At 40.3% G+C, this 15,242-nt stretch overlaps 1 protein-coding gene across 2 annotated transcripts in view; it reads right to left on the minus strand.

The window, feature by feature from the left end:
- The window catches only part of ADAMTS16 (ADAM metallopeptidase with thrombospondin type 1 motif 16), a 126,549-nt gene that overhangs the window by 84,474 nt on the left and 26,833 nt on the right, over positions 1-15,242 (minus strand). For both annotated transcript variants that reach the window (XM_036020283.1, XM_028517775.2), the window contains exon 4: positions 3,055-3,337. In XM_036020283.1, coding sequence (XP_035876176.1) covers positions 3,055-3,337 — 283 coding nt within the window. The remainder of the gene's footprint in view (positions 1-3,054; positions 3,338-15,242) is intronic.

Raw genomic sequence — 15,242 nt, forward strand, 5'->3', positions numbered from 1 at the left:
ATTTTCTTATTTGAAGGCTTTATGACTGGTTTGTCTGTAGTGTCTCAAACAGGTTCTAAACTACTTGAAACAGATCAACCTCACTTCAGAGCTGACTTTCCTAGAAAGCACCATAAATTTTACCTAGCTTAATTAGATGACAAAACGTACTCTGTCTTCTGGAAGTAAATCACTTAAAAATAGTTTTGGCATTTATAATCCTAGGTCAATCCTAGGTTAACCCTAGGTTAAAAACAATTCAGTTTAGTGGGTGCCTTAGAAAATGTGGTTAAAATTGTATCATGTCAAAGTATACTTCAAAATACCCACATAATTAGCCTCCAAAAACTACTCCAACTCCATTTATGGACCACACTGCTAGACGATGCTTTTTTGTTTGACTGGCACCCCCATCAAATGCATTTTATCTCTCTTTGCTAAAATACTTTCAAACCTGAATAAACCTTTCGGAGGATAATAATTACACCAGCTAACATTCATCATTCACTATTAACATGGATATAATTCACACAGTGTGAGCTCTGCCTGAAGCTCTGTCTGTAACTAATTCAGTCTCTACAGCAGCCCTGGGTAGGGATGAGACACAAAGGTTCAGGGAATGAACATAATTTGCTCACTGTCCCTTCTTAGGAAGTGTTAAAAATGAGCTTCAGATTTGTCAGTGTGGTCCCAGAGGCTTTGGTTTTAAATTTCACTGGTGGTAAAATGCTTGCAGGAAGAAAACAGACACAGCATAAGAAAAGAGCAGTTGACAGGTCTCTGGAAATGGGGACAGGGGCAGAAGCACTGGGAAAGGTGTGGGGGTGACCTTACTGGCCAGGTCTCTGAGAAGCCCCTCAGAGCAAATCACTTGCTCTTCAGTGTGGTAATTGCAGCATTTTCCCCCAAACACAAGTGCCATCTCAAAACCCAACCGCAGAGCCTGCAGCCGGAAGCAGCAAGCTGATTCATGAGCCTGAGGTTCAGGGTCAAGATTGATTTTAAGCAAATCAATATGCCTTTGTTTGCCCTTTTCCACAGATAGATGCCTAAACACATAGAAAAATCTCTCATTTTCTGAACCAGAGGCTCATAGGGATGAATCTTTCAAGTATGAACCCTACTGTAGCAGAAGACCCAATTACTCCAGGGGAGTTGGAAGCCTCACGGAGAACGTGGGAAAATCCATGCACAGATAACAGGGGTCCTGAGAATTAAATGGCTCAGCCTGTAGCCAACATGTGCCAGTTCTGCTAGTCACACAGCCCACAACCACTCAGGGGTCCCACAGTACATAACTACATGTGCTCAGCAGAAAAGGGTCAGGAACAGTTGTCAAATCAGACTGCACCACAGCTATCCCTACCATCTTCCACTGACATCTTCCACTGGTGCCTTGTTGTAGCCATTTCCTTTTCTAGTTTTATTATGAAAACAATAAGTATTTTTATATTCTAAATACAAAACTCATTGTACACTTTAACAGTCTTTTTCAAATAATTGCCAACAGGTCACCAATATTGAGATTCTACAATACCTGTTAAGGCAACATATGCACATGCACACACATGCAGGCACGGCTGTGCACAATATGCACACAGGGCACACTGAACAGAATAATTTTACTGAGATGCATGCACGGCTGAGCCCTAGCTGCTACTGGCCCGAGTGACTCAAATTGCCTCTAGATAAGAACCAAAGGGTCATATTTATTTCAGAATGGTCAGCACTGTTGGGTTTTCTCAGGGCCTATGACAACATTTGCTTCAGACCCTGGCATGGCTATTAAAAAGATGAAGACGACCCTACTCTTGTCTCCTACCCAGATCGACTTTTCTTCCCTGATACATTAAATCTGTCTTACCCAGACCATACCCACAGCCCTAGTCCCGCCAGCATGCATCCAGGCTCTGACCTTGTCGATACCTTACTTCTCCATCTTGTCCTGATTCTGCCTGGACCCATCCTTTGCCCTTCCCGCATGCCTCTCCCTGCCCACTCGTCCCTAGGCAGCTATTGCTGATGAATATATGAATATAATCTGTTGTATTGTATTACCCACCGACTCTCTCTCTGACCTGACTTTCTCAGGCTCCTGTTCACCTGTCCTTGTTCTTAATTCTGTTCTTCCAGCTACCTTTGTTACGACAGAACCGAGTCCACTGACTGAGTCAATTCGGGCTGCAGTTTTTCAAATCCATATGAATGTAGCTTAAGACTTTTATTTATTGGAGGATATGAGTTCAGATGACACATGGGTGCTATGGTATTATTCTTTCATTGTAAGGGGCCAGCTGGTTATGCGTCATTCACTCTATTCCATAATATTTATGGACTTGCCTGCACATGCCCACCTCTACTTTGGGGTGCTGGGTATAGCAGCCCAGGAAACCAAACAACAGAGAAAGATGGAGCTGGGGGAGGATGGGCTCAGGGGAGGAAGGCTTGATGAAGTGATGCTGGAAGGGGATGTTGAAGGAAGTGGGGGAAGTTCCAGAAAACACTGAACTCATATTCTTGAATTTGTAAGAGGTTCCCACATAAAATGTAAACAACACATCACCACCTAAATGTTCATGACAAAAAAGACTTTGATAAAGTCGTGGTGATAAATGGTAGGTAAACTATGTCCTGCGTAGGCAATCTTTTGATGTGGTGAGTCAAGTCCATAAATATGTATAGAGATAAATTACCTCGGCAGGAAAACTATGTAGGCTTTAATAAATCTAGACCTCAAAAATATAGAATTACTGAATAGACATTTCAGGGTTCTTTTGAAGATGTCTGGTGAATTTTGTATTCCTCAGCAGTGTGTCATTTAATCCGTCCGGGAAACAGCTCTTTAAAAAAATGAAAACATCTACCATCCATTATCTATCCATCTACCATGGAGAGAGCCTTTATACTGAACATACAGGTGATGGGCTCTCTTTGGAATCATCACTTACATTAGCAAGGACAGTTAATAAATGTCACCTTGAAGACAGACATACTTTGATGAGAACGGAACATACTCCATCAGCTTATGTAAATGGTAAAATCATTAAATACACAAAGAAAATCGCCCTTACATACATTTCTTGCGTCTTCCACAGAAATGCTGCCTTTGTGGGTGCCTGAGGTTAAAGCGGCTGTGCACGTGCTGATTTTCATGATAGAAGAGTTGGCGACTTTCCAGCTCCCGCTGCCTCTGGACCATCATTACCTGCCGCCCTCTCTGAGCCCGCAGATCTGTGGATCTCTTATACAGAATGTGGGAGGGAGGCCCACCTTCGGCAGAATCATTGAGTCTTCCTTCTAGGTGTGAAGGAAGCGGCTTTAAGAAGTAATCTGCTTCTTGTGTTCTTATCATGCCTGACTGGAAAATGGAGAGGAAGAAAGAAAACACAATTATATTTCCAACCGGAGACATAGACAGCACTACAAGCATTCCTTGTTTTATTCTTACAAACATGCTGTTCCCACATTCTGTTCCATCCTTGAGAACACATCTTCAGGGAATCACACACCTGGGTTGAGATTTACAAACGGGAAATGACCATCTCTTCCCATATGCAACCTTTCAGGAGGGTGTGTGTGGAGGTGTTGCATGACTTGACTTCAGCAAGAAAAAGAGAGCACCCAACATACTAATGTCAGTTAATTTTAACCAAATAATGGAAGAGAAAGCACACATACACAGAATTAGACATTAGTATGGGTCTGTGCGTGTGGAGGGGTTCCCAAATGAAAAATAAAATTACAACCTTAACAGAGTAATTTGCAAAACTCTTTAAACTTGAATTAATGTGATTACTTTCTATAAAATTGTAACTTAAAATTAGTCCAGGAAAAGAATAAAAGAATTTCTGAGGGAATCAGGAAGTTCTTTTTTAAGCAAAATATGAATGACATAGGAAAGAACTGACATAAAAACACTAGAAATGTGTGTACGGCACAACACAAAACTAAAGTAGCATAAACAACACTACAAATGTCTTAAAGAAGGTGAAATTGAGAGACTTTCTACCTTTTGGAGTAACAAACACCTATAACGTTCGATAGTAAGAATTGCTGAGAATGTGGGCACGAACAGTCCACGTGACACTGTGGGGAATGCTAACTGGGGCCAAAGCCAGGAGCTGGGCCACCACCACTATCGGCATTCAAAATATACAGCTCAATCCTCGGAATTTATCTTGTAAAAATCTTGTCAAATACTTCTTGTAGACACGTCTTCAATATTGGTAAATATTTATGAATGTATATTGCAGCATTTTAACAGCAAAAATGTACAAAAAACAAAAATAGTGAAAACAAGAATTTAAGTGTTTACCAATTAATTCAGGGTAATTTTTCAATGTACATTTATATGTTTGTAGAGTACATACCATTAAAAAATAATACAATTATGTACTTATGATAATCAAAATTAAACATTTTTTCCTGAGTTCCTGAAACTGGTCAATACATTAGATCCTATATAATACCTTATTTATCACTCGCAGTGATTCTGCGATGTTGCCATCATTATTATCCTCCTCTAGGCATGAGGAAACAGAGAGATAGGGTGATTAACATATTCAAGTTCACCTGGCTAGGGAATATACTGCATGGATTTGAACAAAACCAGAGTAAATTCAGGACCTATAAGTTTTAGGTTTTCAAGGTTTCCAAAAGGCATTGAACTTTAAAAAAGTATATAATAAAGTACATAGTTGAACTCAGTTGTGCTCATTTTGAAAGGCATGCTTCTATACTTAGGGACTTTTTCTGGAAGAACTGATGAGAACTTGTGGATGGTAGTTATCTCAGGGAATGAGTAGGAGGGGTCTGGGAGGGGAATTCCACTTTCATTTTTATATCTTTCTGTCTGTGTGCACCATTGCATGGCTGGATCACAGAATGACAGATGAATTTTTAAAACCCTTTAAAAATGTAAATAAGTATGGCCATACAGTCAGAATACAACGAATTACTCGTAAAGAACTGGTAGGTACTATTTAAAACTCTCCAATACTGAACTCCCAGAGTTACAATTGTGCTGACTTTCTCCCAAGTTATTTTGATAACTTAGCATATGGACACTTACCAGGTGCTCAAAGACACTGGTGCCTGTTCTAAGTGCGCCTCTGACGGAGGAGCCCCAGTCTGATTCTCATTTGGGGAGTCCTTATAGAGTGTGTCCTTGCCACCACATGAAGTTCTCTGTTGGGCTGTGCTGTGCTGCATGAATCTGAATATTTGCACAATGTGGGATGGTAGGAATGGGGAAGCACCTCTTAGATCTTGGGAAAGGGCAAATACAACTCTGGGGGACCCTAGAGTCAGGGATTGGAGATATAAAAGAAGGGGGTACATTCGGAGGTGGAGCACTGGCTCTAGTGTTCCTGCCGGTGGGGCAAAGGTATACTTGGTAAATTATCAATGAAGCTATCAGCACCATGGGGGGTGGACCTCCTGGGGCCCGAATGCAGCCTCACGGTGGAAAGTGAAATTCTTGGAATTTACGCTCTGGATCACAGAGGAGGGGGCAGCCTCTCCCGCCAGGTTCCAGGTGAGTGACTTGGTAATCTTTCTTGCCTTCTGGAACTCTACCAGATAAGCTAGGATACAATAATGCTTTAATGTTTGCTGCTCTATCAAGAAATAGACAAGTAGGAAATTAAATAATAGCCAAAGCCAGTTGGGTTTCACCCTATTTACAGTTCAACTAACGCAAGAGTAGCAGAGCCATCATGGATGTGTTTGATCTTGTGCGATTAACTCTATCCAAAGAGGTTTTGCACTCTATTGAAAATAACTAGTTTATTAAACTAAAAGAAAGAAAAAATTAAATTTTTGCCTAAAGTAAACTTTTCTGACATACAAATAATTCCTTGCTTTACAAATCAGTCTTTAGAAGACCGTCAGCTCCTCTATGTTCTCTAGTAGATGAGGTTCAGCATATCTAGTGCAAGCCCCCATGGACCCATAGAGATCGGCCGGATAAGCCAGACACCCCAGGTAGAATTACTAGCCAATTCTGCATTATGACCTGTGTGACCTTGAAAGTTTTACTTAGCTTCTCTGTGCCATTTTGCCATCTAGGCAGCAGATATAAAGACAGCTATTTGCCATGAGTTTTTAAGACTTAACAATAATATATTTTAAACACATAACTTGCAGTAAATGTGCAAACAAAATTTGCTGAATTAATGAAACAAAGAGTGTGAAATAATATACTTCATCCTGATAATTCAGGATGCTTGGGGGTACTTTTCACTGTACAGTATGAGATCTCTCTGAAGCCCAAATGTTGGTGCACTTCATGTCCACAATTGCCCCAAACACATCTTTGCTTCCCTGGCAGGATCCCTTACCTTTTACATTCTGTCTGGCTTCTTCGCCTATCTTGCTGCATTATTGGTTTGCAAGTTTATTTAAAAGATTAGGCAAGTCATGGAAGATTAATGTTTTCTCCTTATCAAAGTTTTCTTTTGCTTCACCAAAAATATTTATTTGGAAACTCATAAAATGTCTAGTGTACACCTGCCCACCGTAACCACTGAGATGTCAGCTGGGTGGCTTATTAACCAGGCTTCGGCGAAGGCCCAGGTCCCCCAGGCTTTGCAAAGGAGCTCTCCCAGGGCCTCCACCTCTCATGGCCAATTCTGTAAATCATTTTACAGTGGGAAGCCTACCAAACATTCACGCTGAATTTATAAGGAAGGAAAAAATGTGTGTCATGTTAGTGCTAAGAAAATGCTGCTTTTGAGCAATGTAAGTAAAGAAAATGTTGAAGTTTGAAAGTAGGATGTTTACTGTATTTTAAGTGGTATTATCCACAGTTAAAAGTTGGCAGAGTTCTATTAATGTGTCTCTATTTATAAACACTGTCCATAAAAGTTGCATCAATCAAAAATAAAATGGAAATTAGGAAGAATGAATAAATGTCGAATCAGGGAGTCTGTTTCTCCTACAGTGTAAAAGGCTCTCGCTGAATCAGTTCTAAGATTGTATCAGATGACACCATAAGCTCTTTTCAAGACTGCCAGCTGTTAATAAACACAGTGAGAACACGATCACTGTGTTTCTCCGGTGAAGAGAAACAGGCATTTTAATTCCCCACTAATTTCATTTTTACTCTCTTTCGTTTTTTCTCTAAGTGTTATTTGTGTTGAGAGTATTCTACTTATTCTAGTCTTCTCAGTGATGTGTCAGAAACACAAGACAATCTTAACATTTGTAGAACTTTTATAGAAGCCAGACTCCGCTTTTTATTTTCTTATAACCTCAGGGTCACACATAAACCTGGCCCAAGGCCAGTCCCTTTCTTGCCAAGGGCCCAAGACCGCAGTAAGTCTTGTTGCATGATAATTTGTGATCCTTTGAAAATGAAAATTCGGCCAAAATCTTCTAAGAAACTAAACAACCACAAGGTTCTCTCCTTTCCCAAGAGATTTCATATCTGATTCTTATTATTCCTATCCCCACTGCATCTAGTTTGGGCACTGGGCTTCCTTATTCCTCTGGCTTTCAAGGACAATGGGGCTGGTATGCTGGTCACAGGAAACACCCACCATCACAAACCAAAATCAGTCCAGTCTTCAAAATTCAGTCATTCACTCAGCTCCAGACTTGGTCACTGGTTACATTCTTACTGCTCATCTACAGTTTCAAAAAGGCTAACATTTTGACTCTTATAAAAGATTTCTGGTTAAAGTTAAATGCTGTAAATTTTGTTAGTTATGACATCATTTAAGTCATCACAATCCACCAAAAAGGCTGAGCCCAGGTTTCTCAGAAATCTCAATTCCTACTGCAGGGCTATCAGAAGGCATGAGTCACTCCTGAGCACTTGCTGGCACCTGGGAGGAAGAAAGGTGGGGCTGGAGGCAAGAGAAGCAGAACTGCAGAGGGGGTCAGCTGGAGGCTGACTGGGAGTCGGCACAGAAGGGTGTGTCTTCCGAAGGGGAGAGTTCTGTCTTTCCCCATTTGCATGGCTCAAAGCAGATTCATTCATTTTGTTGAATTCTATCTGGACTCGTGGCTTGGTCAAATTGGGTGAGTGTCATCACTAGCAGAGGACAGACAACAAGTAAAACTTGGGTGAAGTGTCATATGTAGAAGTGAAATATCTACACCCCCCAGCTCCATCCCCTCCCCACGCACCATCATAGGACAGATGCCACACAGCTGAGCGAACCTGAGCCTTTAGCCCATCAGGCTTGGAATAATTTTATGGCAGAAGGAAGCAGAGGTGTAATTTTAGAGTACAATTAATCATTGCACTAGAATTATCCCTGGCTATTCCAAATAATTATTGAAAGTGAATTTATTCAAGACTATTCCAGAATCTTTATGTTTTTTCATCTGCTTTGAGAAACAGTGCTTCTTTAGTCTTAAAGCCCCAGAACTGAAGCTTCAGGTGTGCAGCACGGTGAATGCTCACCTTTCCACACTTGTCCTTAAAATCTGAGGAGCTCTCACAGTTTTGTTTGCTATACTAATTTAATTCACCTGAACATTAAATTATCAGTATTTCTTGCCTTAACCTACGATATAATTTTAGTAGTGACATAAGTTATGATTAGAGCTTGGAAAAATATAATTACGTGTGACTCCCAGCTAGCCTGGCATGCTAGCATGCCTGGCTGAAGAATGAACCTAGAGTGAAAGATGACCCTCTGTTGTGGGTAAGCACTTCTCACCCACTTTATTGTTTCCTTAGCACATCGGGATCCAGGAGCACTGTACCCTTTGCCCCTCACTGGTTCCTCTCCAGGGAGGAAATGCCTTATCCGTAAGTTGGAACTCAAAACTGGGCATGCATAACACAGCCCTTTCTGCTCATGGACAGTGTCCCCAGAGGAAGCTCTTGCAATCAATGGATCCTGATCTTAGGATCAGCTTAGCTGCCAGATGGGCAGCACAGGTGTGCTACTGTCCCAGGTGGGTCACTTCCAGGGATCATACTTCTAATTTATGGAGTATGCACATATGAAAATGCAACAAATATGCAAAATGTTAAAGACACTGATGATATAATGGGGCATGGCAGGTATTTATAGTGGGAAATCAAACTTATCCTGGAGATTAAATATCAGTGTAGTGTGTATTTTAATTTTTCATTAATGAAATTTTTGTTCTAGTTTATGTGCTTTTCAATTTTATGGTATCTTTTAGGCCAATCTATTATAAGGAGTTAAGTCTCTGTGAAAGGAAACCTTTTTAGATACATGCTTTGCAATGTAGTGGCCACTAAATCTTAGTTAAAATTTAACAAAATTAAAAATTCAATCCTCCAACTGTTTAATAGATAAAAATAATACTTGCAACTTCCCATGGCATGCTTGGCTGAAGAGATGGGTGTTCAAATTAAGTTTAAATAAATTATAATAAAATGAACTTAAAACTTAGTCTTTCAATTGCTCAATAGCCACAGGTGACTAGTGGTTACCATATAGGACAGCACAGATATTTCTATCATGGCAATAAGTTTTATTGAAGATCACTTCTCTAGAACAACTGGTAATTAACAAATCTTTGGGAGCTCACTTCTCATGGCTAGTTTGCTAGATAAATGAGAGGTTGGTATACTATTTCTCTATAGTAAATAGTATAGGTCACACAGTTAAGAACAATCATATAATCACATCCACAAGCATATTTGTAAAATTGCCCCATGTGAAATATTCAAAACATGTTATGCTAGTATACCTGAAACTAACACAATAATATTGACTGTAAACTGTAATTGAAAAAATTTTAAATAAATAAAGCAAATACATAAATAAATAAAATTCATTACAAAAGTGTGTTATCCTAGATTAATTGTTTATTAAGACTGAATTTGTTCAACATGAAAATATCTGAACTAAGCACAACAGAAACCAAATTCTCAGATCCTGTATCTGCACATTCCCAAGACACAAGGTAAAATATTAAGCAAAGGGTAATCTAGTCAAGGCACTGAATATATTGCTGCTACTTCATGTAACTAAAACACCATGGATTGAACATTATACTAGATTCCTTTACAGAGCTGTATAACATTCAGACATCAATTCCTCCATAACAGGAGAAATTCATAGTCCTCATCCAAGCAGTGTGTAGTGCTTTTGTTCCTTCATTTACTCATTCAGTAATTCAATACATATTCATTAACTGCCTATTAAGAGTCAGACACTATTCTAGGCAATCCAGATACAACAATGTACAAAGTAGACAAATACATAAATTCCATCATGAGTAGGGGAATGGGGACAAATAATAAACAATAGACACAATAAAATGTAAATAAGAAGTTAAATGCAATGTGTCAGTTCTTACCAACTTGACCTATGGATTCTATGTAACCTTAATCTAAATCACAGCCAATTATTCTGTGAATAACAACAAATTGATTCTAAAGTTTAAATGGAGAGGCAAGTGACCCAGAACAGCCCACTCAATATTGAAAGAGAAGAATGAAATCTTAGGACTAACACTGCATAGCTTCAAGACTTACTATAAAGCTACAGGAACACAAAGAGGGGAGAAAATATTTTCAAACCACACAGCTAACAAACAAATATCTATAATATGTAAAGAACTCTCAAACACAACAGTAAAACAATAAATCAATTTTGAAAATGACCAAAAAATATGAAGACACATTTCACCAAAGAGGACATATAAATAGCAAATAAGCACATAAAATATTCAACATCATTAGCAATTAGGGAAGTACTCACTAAAACTACAATGTGACATCACTTCACCCTTTTCAGAATGACAAAAATAGTGACTGAGAAAGCTACAGTAATGAATACAGTGTGGTGCTGAATAATGAAGGAATAGGTCAGTGGAAAAGAAAAGCGAGCTCGGAAATGGACCCACACAAATATAATCAACTGACATTTGACTAAGGAGTGGAGATAATGCAATAGAGCAAAGTGTCTTTCCAGTAAATGGTGCTGGAACAACTGGACAGCACATGCAAAGAAATAAATCTAGATGCACACTTTATATTCTTCACAAAAATTAATTCAAAATGGATCACAGATTTAATTGTAAAATGAAAAGCTATAAAACTCCTAGAAGATATTATAAGAGAAAATCTACATGGCTTTGGGTTTGGCAATGACTTTTTAATTACAAAATTACTAAATTTCAGTTGATGTGCAGTTTTATATTAGTTCAGGTGTACAACATAGTGATTTTACATTTAAAAAAACTTAAAATGTGATCACTGCAATAAGTCTCTTTATCATCTGTCACCATACAAAGTTATTACATTATTATTTTCTATATTTACTGTGTTGTACCTTATATTTCCTTGATCTTTTAGATGCAGTACCAAAGGCACAATCCATCAGAGAAAATTGATAAACTGGACTTCATTAAAAGTTAAAATTACTGCTCTGCAAAAGGCACTGCTAAGGAAACAGTCAAACCACAGATTGGGAGAAAATATTTGCAAAAGACCTACCAGATAAAGGAGTTGTCGTAAATATATAAATGACTCTTGAATCTCAACAATAAGAAAACAAATAATTTAAAAAAAATTGTCCAAAGATCTTAGCAGACACCTCACCAAAAAAATACACAGATGGCAAATGAGCATACAGAAAGATATTCCCCATCATATGCTATCAGGGAAATGCAAATTAAAGCAGGGAGATACCACTACACACCTATTAGCATAGCCAAACTGACAACATCCAGTGCTGGCGAGATTGTGGAGTTACAGGAACTTTCATTTGTTGTTGGTGGGAGTAGAAATGGCACAGCTACTTTGGAAGACAGTTTGGCTGTTCCTTATAAAAACAACTCTTACTATAAGATACAGCAATCACGCTCCTTTGTATTTCTGCAAATAAATTAAAAAATTATATCCACACAAAAACCTGAACATGGATATTTATAGCAGCTTCCTAATTACCCAAACTGGGAAGCAACCTAGATGTCCTTTAGTAAGTGAATAGATAAGTAAACTATGGTGTATCCAGACAGTGGAATATTATTTTGCATTAAAAATGTAGCTATCAAACCATAAAAAGACACAGAGGAACCTTAAGTGAACATTACTAAGTGAAAGAAACCAATGTGAAAAGGTTCCATCCTCCATGATTTCAACTATACGACATTCTGGGAAAGGCCAAACTATGGAGACAGTGAAAAGAACAGAACAGTGGTTTCCAGGGTTTAGTGTGGAGGGAAGGATGAACAGGCAGAGCACAGAGGATCTGGGGCAGTTAGAAAACTCTGCACAAAGTTCTAATGATGGGCACATGTCATCATACAGTTGTCTAAAGCCACACACAGCACAACACCTAAAGAGAGCCCTAATGCAATCTATGGACTTCGGGCGATTATTATGTGTCAGTGTAGGTTCACCAGATGTAACGAATGCATCACTCTAGCGGGGACGTTGGCAGAGGAGGAGGCTGTGCGTGCGTAGGGGCGGGGCATAGATGGGAAATCTCTCTACCCCCTGTTCAGTTTTTCTGTTTTGCTGAAACTGCTCTAAAGAGTAAAGTCTATTAAAAAAAGAGATTATATTCCCTATCCTGTACTTTGCATCTCTGTGACTATATAGTCAATACAGTAATCACTGTATGTGGTGTCAGGTGGGTACTTGAAATATCAAAGATCACTTTGTAAAGTATACGATTGTCTAAATCACTATGCAGTACACCTGAAACTAATACAAAATAATATTGAATGTAAACTATAATTAAAAATAAATTAAAAAAAGAAAGAACCTGGGATGACAAAGGACATCAGGAGTGCAGGACAGGGGGTTTCGGCTCTAGATCAGGTAGGTAGGTGGCCTCATTGATAAGGCGGCATTTCGGCAAAGCCCTAAATGACATGAGGAGCCAGCTGTGTGACACCTGTGGGAAGGCCCTGGGCCAGGCAGAGGGAACAGCCACTTCAATGACCCTGTGGCCCAACATGGCAGCAGCCGATTTGTGTTCTTTGAAAAAATCCACATGTGATAGATTTCCAGCTACGTACAAAAACAACAAAAACAACCCAGCAGGGTCTTGTTCACACTGGACGAAGTCTCTTACTCATTCTTTCTCAGCCCTTCAGATAAAGGGGACATGGAAAACTCAGGGCTTGTCCCTATAGGCCACCTCCGCCACCTCTGCCACCTCCCCCAGAAGGTTACATTTAACATCTGCTCATTCCAGTCGTGCTCTCCTTCCAATTTTTTCTTTACATTTTTGAAGGGGGAAAAAAGCCATAAACTCGATCACTTCCTACTTACAACCTTGCAGGCGAGCCCCGACTTGAGAACACAGCCCATGACCTCCATGACCAGGCTCCCATCTGGCTTGCTCCTGCCACCCCACCCGGGGCTCAAGGCACTTCCACTGTGCCAGCCACTGCTCCTGTTCCAAAACACAGAGACTCCCTGTAGCCTCGAAGCCTTCACACCCACTCATCCTGCTTCCTGATACACACCTCCCCCAGACCTCCATCGGCCTGGGTCTCTCTCACCATGCAGTTTGGAGTGACAGAGTGAGGTGTGGGAACTTGCTTGCCATTGTGATGCTCTTAAAGGTGGATCAGATATAAGACTAGGTCTTGTAGCACTTGCTGTGGTAGTATAATGGCAATTGGTGGCTCCTGTGGTAAAAGACTGCCTCTCTTTAGAGGGTGAGCTCCTGTGTTTGAGTGTGACTGTCTTGTGACCTAGTTCCTATATCTGCAAACAGAGGATACAGCTACAGCTATTTCCCAGGGTGACTGTGCAGATTACATATACACAGTTCAAAGGTGCCAATATATATGTGTGTATATATAATATATATATTGACAATGGCAATCAAGATTGCAGTAGCTATTTTAGAAAAAACAAGGGCAGAAAAACAAGATCAAGTATGCATAAGACTGTGCAGGTTAAGAAATAAAGACCGAAAGGCCGAAGCAGTAGGATAGTCATGATGGAGCTGGACAGCCACTACCACTTTGTCATAGCAGAGAGAGAGTCACAGAAGAGTGGGGCAGCCATTGTCAGGTCCTCATGGCAGCAAAATAGGCCACAGGCATGTGGGCAGGCACACGTGTTTCTCATTAGAGGTCATGGGACCCCAGGGTGTTGTCACCTGGATCTACAAGCCATCGCTGAAATCATCGTGTTTTTCCACACACACTCTAGCCATCCCAGTGTGCAATCCCATGGCGCCCTTCCCTCTGGCAGTGGCAGGCTGCTGGCTTGAAGCGAATTCTGTTATGAGCTCATCAAGTTGACACTTAGCTCACGAATCAGCTGTTTTCTCTATTTAATTATGCCACTGGAGATATTCCTCTTCCCCACTAGTTTTGGTGTTGATATCTAGTCTCTTTGGTGTTGAGTCTAGTGCTCTTTAAGCTCAAGGTTCCAGGATGGTCACATAATATTTCTGTTAGTCATATTAATATCATGGCATTCATTTACTGATCACCTGCAATGCTGCTGCCTCTGTCCCAGGGGCTGGATACCCTGCTATTATCAATCATCCTCAGAACAGATTTGCAAGTAGGGATTAGCAGCTACATTTTTGTAGGGGAAGAAATTGAGGTTGGAACAATCCAAATGTCCATCAACTGGTGAATGAATGAACAAAATGTGGTCCTCTCTTACAACAGAGTATCATTCAGCATGAAGGCAAGTACTAAGGAACATGGCTGAATCTAAAACCATCACGAGTGAAATAAGCCAGAGCAACAGACCCCATATTGTCTGACTTTGTTTCTACTAAATGTCCCCCACAGATACACACACAAGAGGTAAAACCATAAAAGCAGGAAGCAGAACAGTGGTTGCAGGCTGGGGGCGGGAGCAAAGAGTGACTGCAGTTGGGCAGGGAGGTGATGCAAAGTGGTGTACAACTGCCTTGTGAGGATGCTGCACAACATAACTGCATTGCACACTTCAATTGGTGAGCTTTCAGTGTATAAATTACACCTCAGTAAAGCATTAAGAAAATACTGAGGCTCCAAGCACAAGGGTGCACAACTAGGACATGGGGCCAGACCTGCTGGGTTTTTTATAGCCATTCCCTCCACAGCTTGGTGCTTCCCAGTTGCACAGGGGGATGAAATCATTCGGAAATGTGCCCTTGGAAACAACAAACAGAGCAGCACGGACTCCAGGGCCATTTACAGGTCAGGTTTCTTGCAAAAGAATGCAGAACCAAACAATTAAGCCAAGAGGATGCTGCCAGCCCAGGAGCATGGCAGGTGTCCGAGCTTCCTACCCCTTGATATACGTGGAATATTGCAAGGCTGAGAAAAAGAATCTGTCCCATTTCACTTTCACCAAA

This window comes from Phyllostomus discolor, chromosome 3 (genome assembly GCF_004126475.2).
Source record: "Phyllostomus discolor isolate MPI-MPIP mPhyDis1 chromosome 3, mPhyDis1.pri.v3, whole genome shotgun sequence".
In the NCBI taxonomy this organism is placed as follows: domain Eukaryota; kingdom Metazoa; phylum Chordata; class Mammalia; order Chiroptera; family Phyllostomidae; genus Phyllostomus; species Phyllostomus discolor.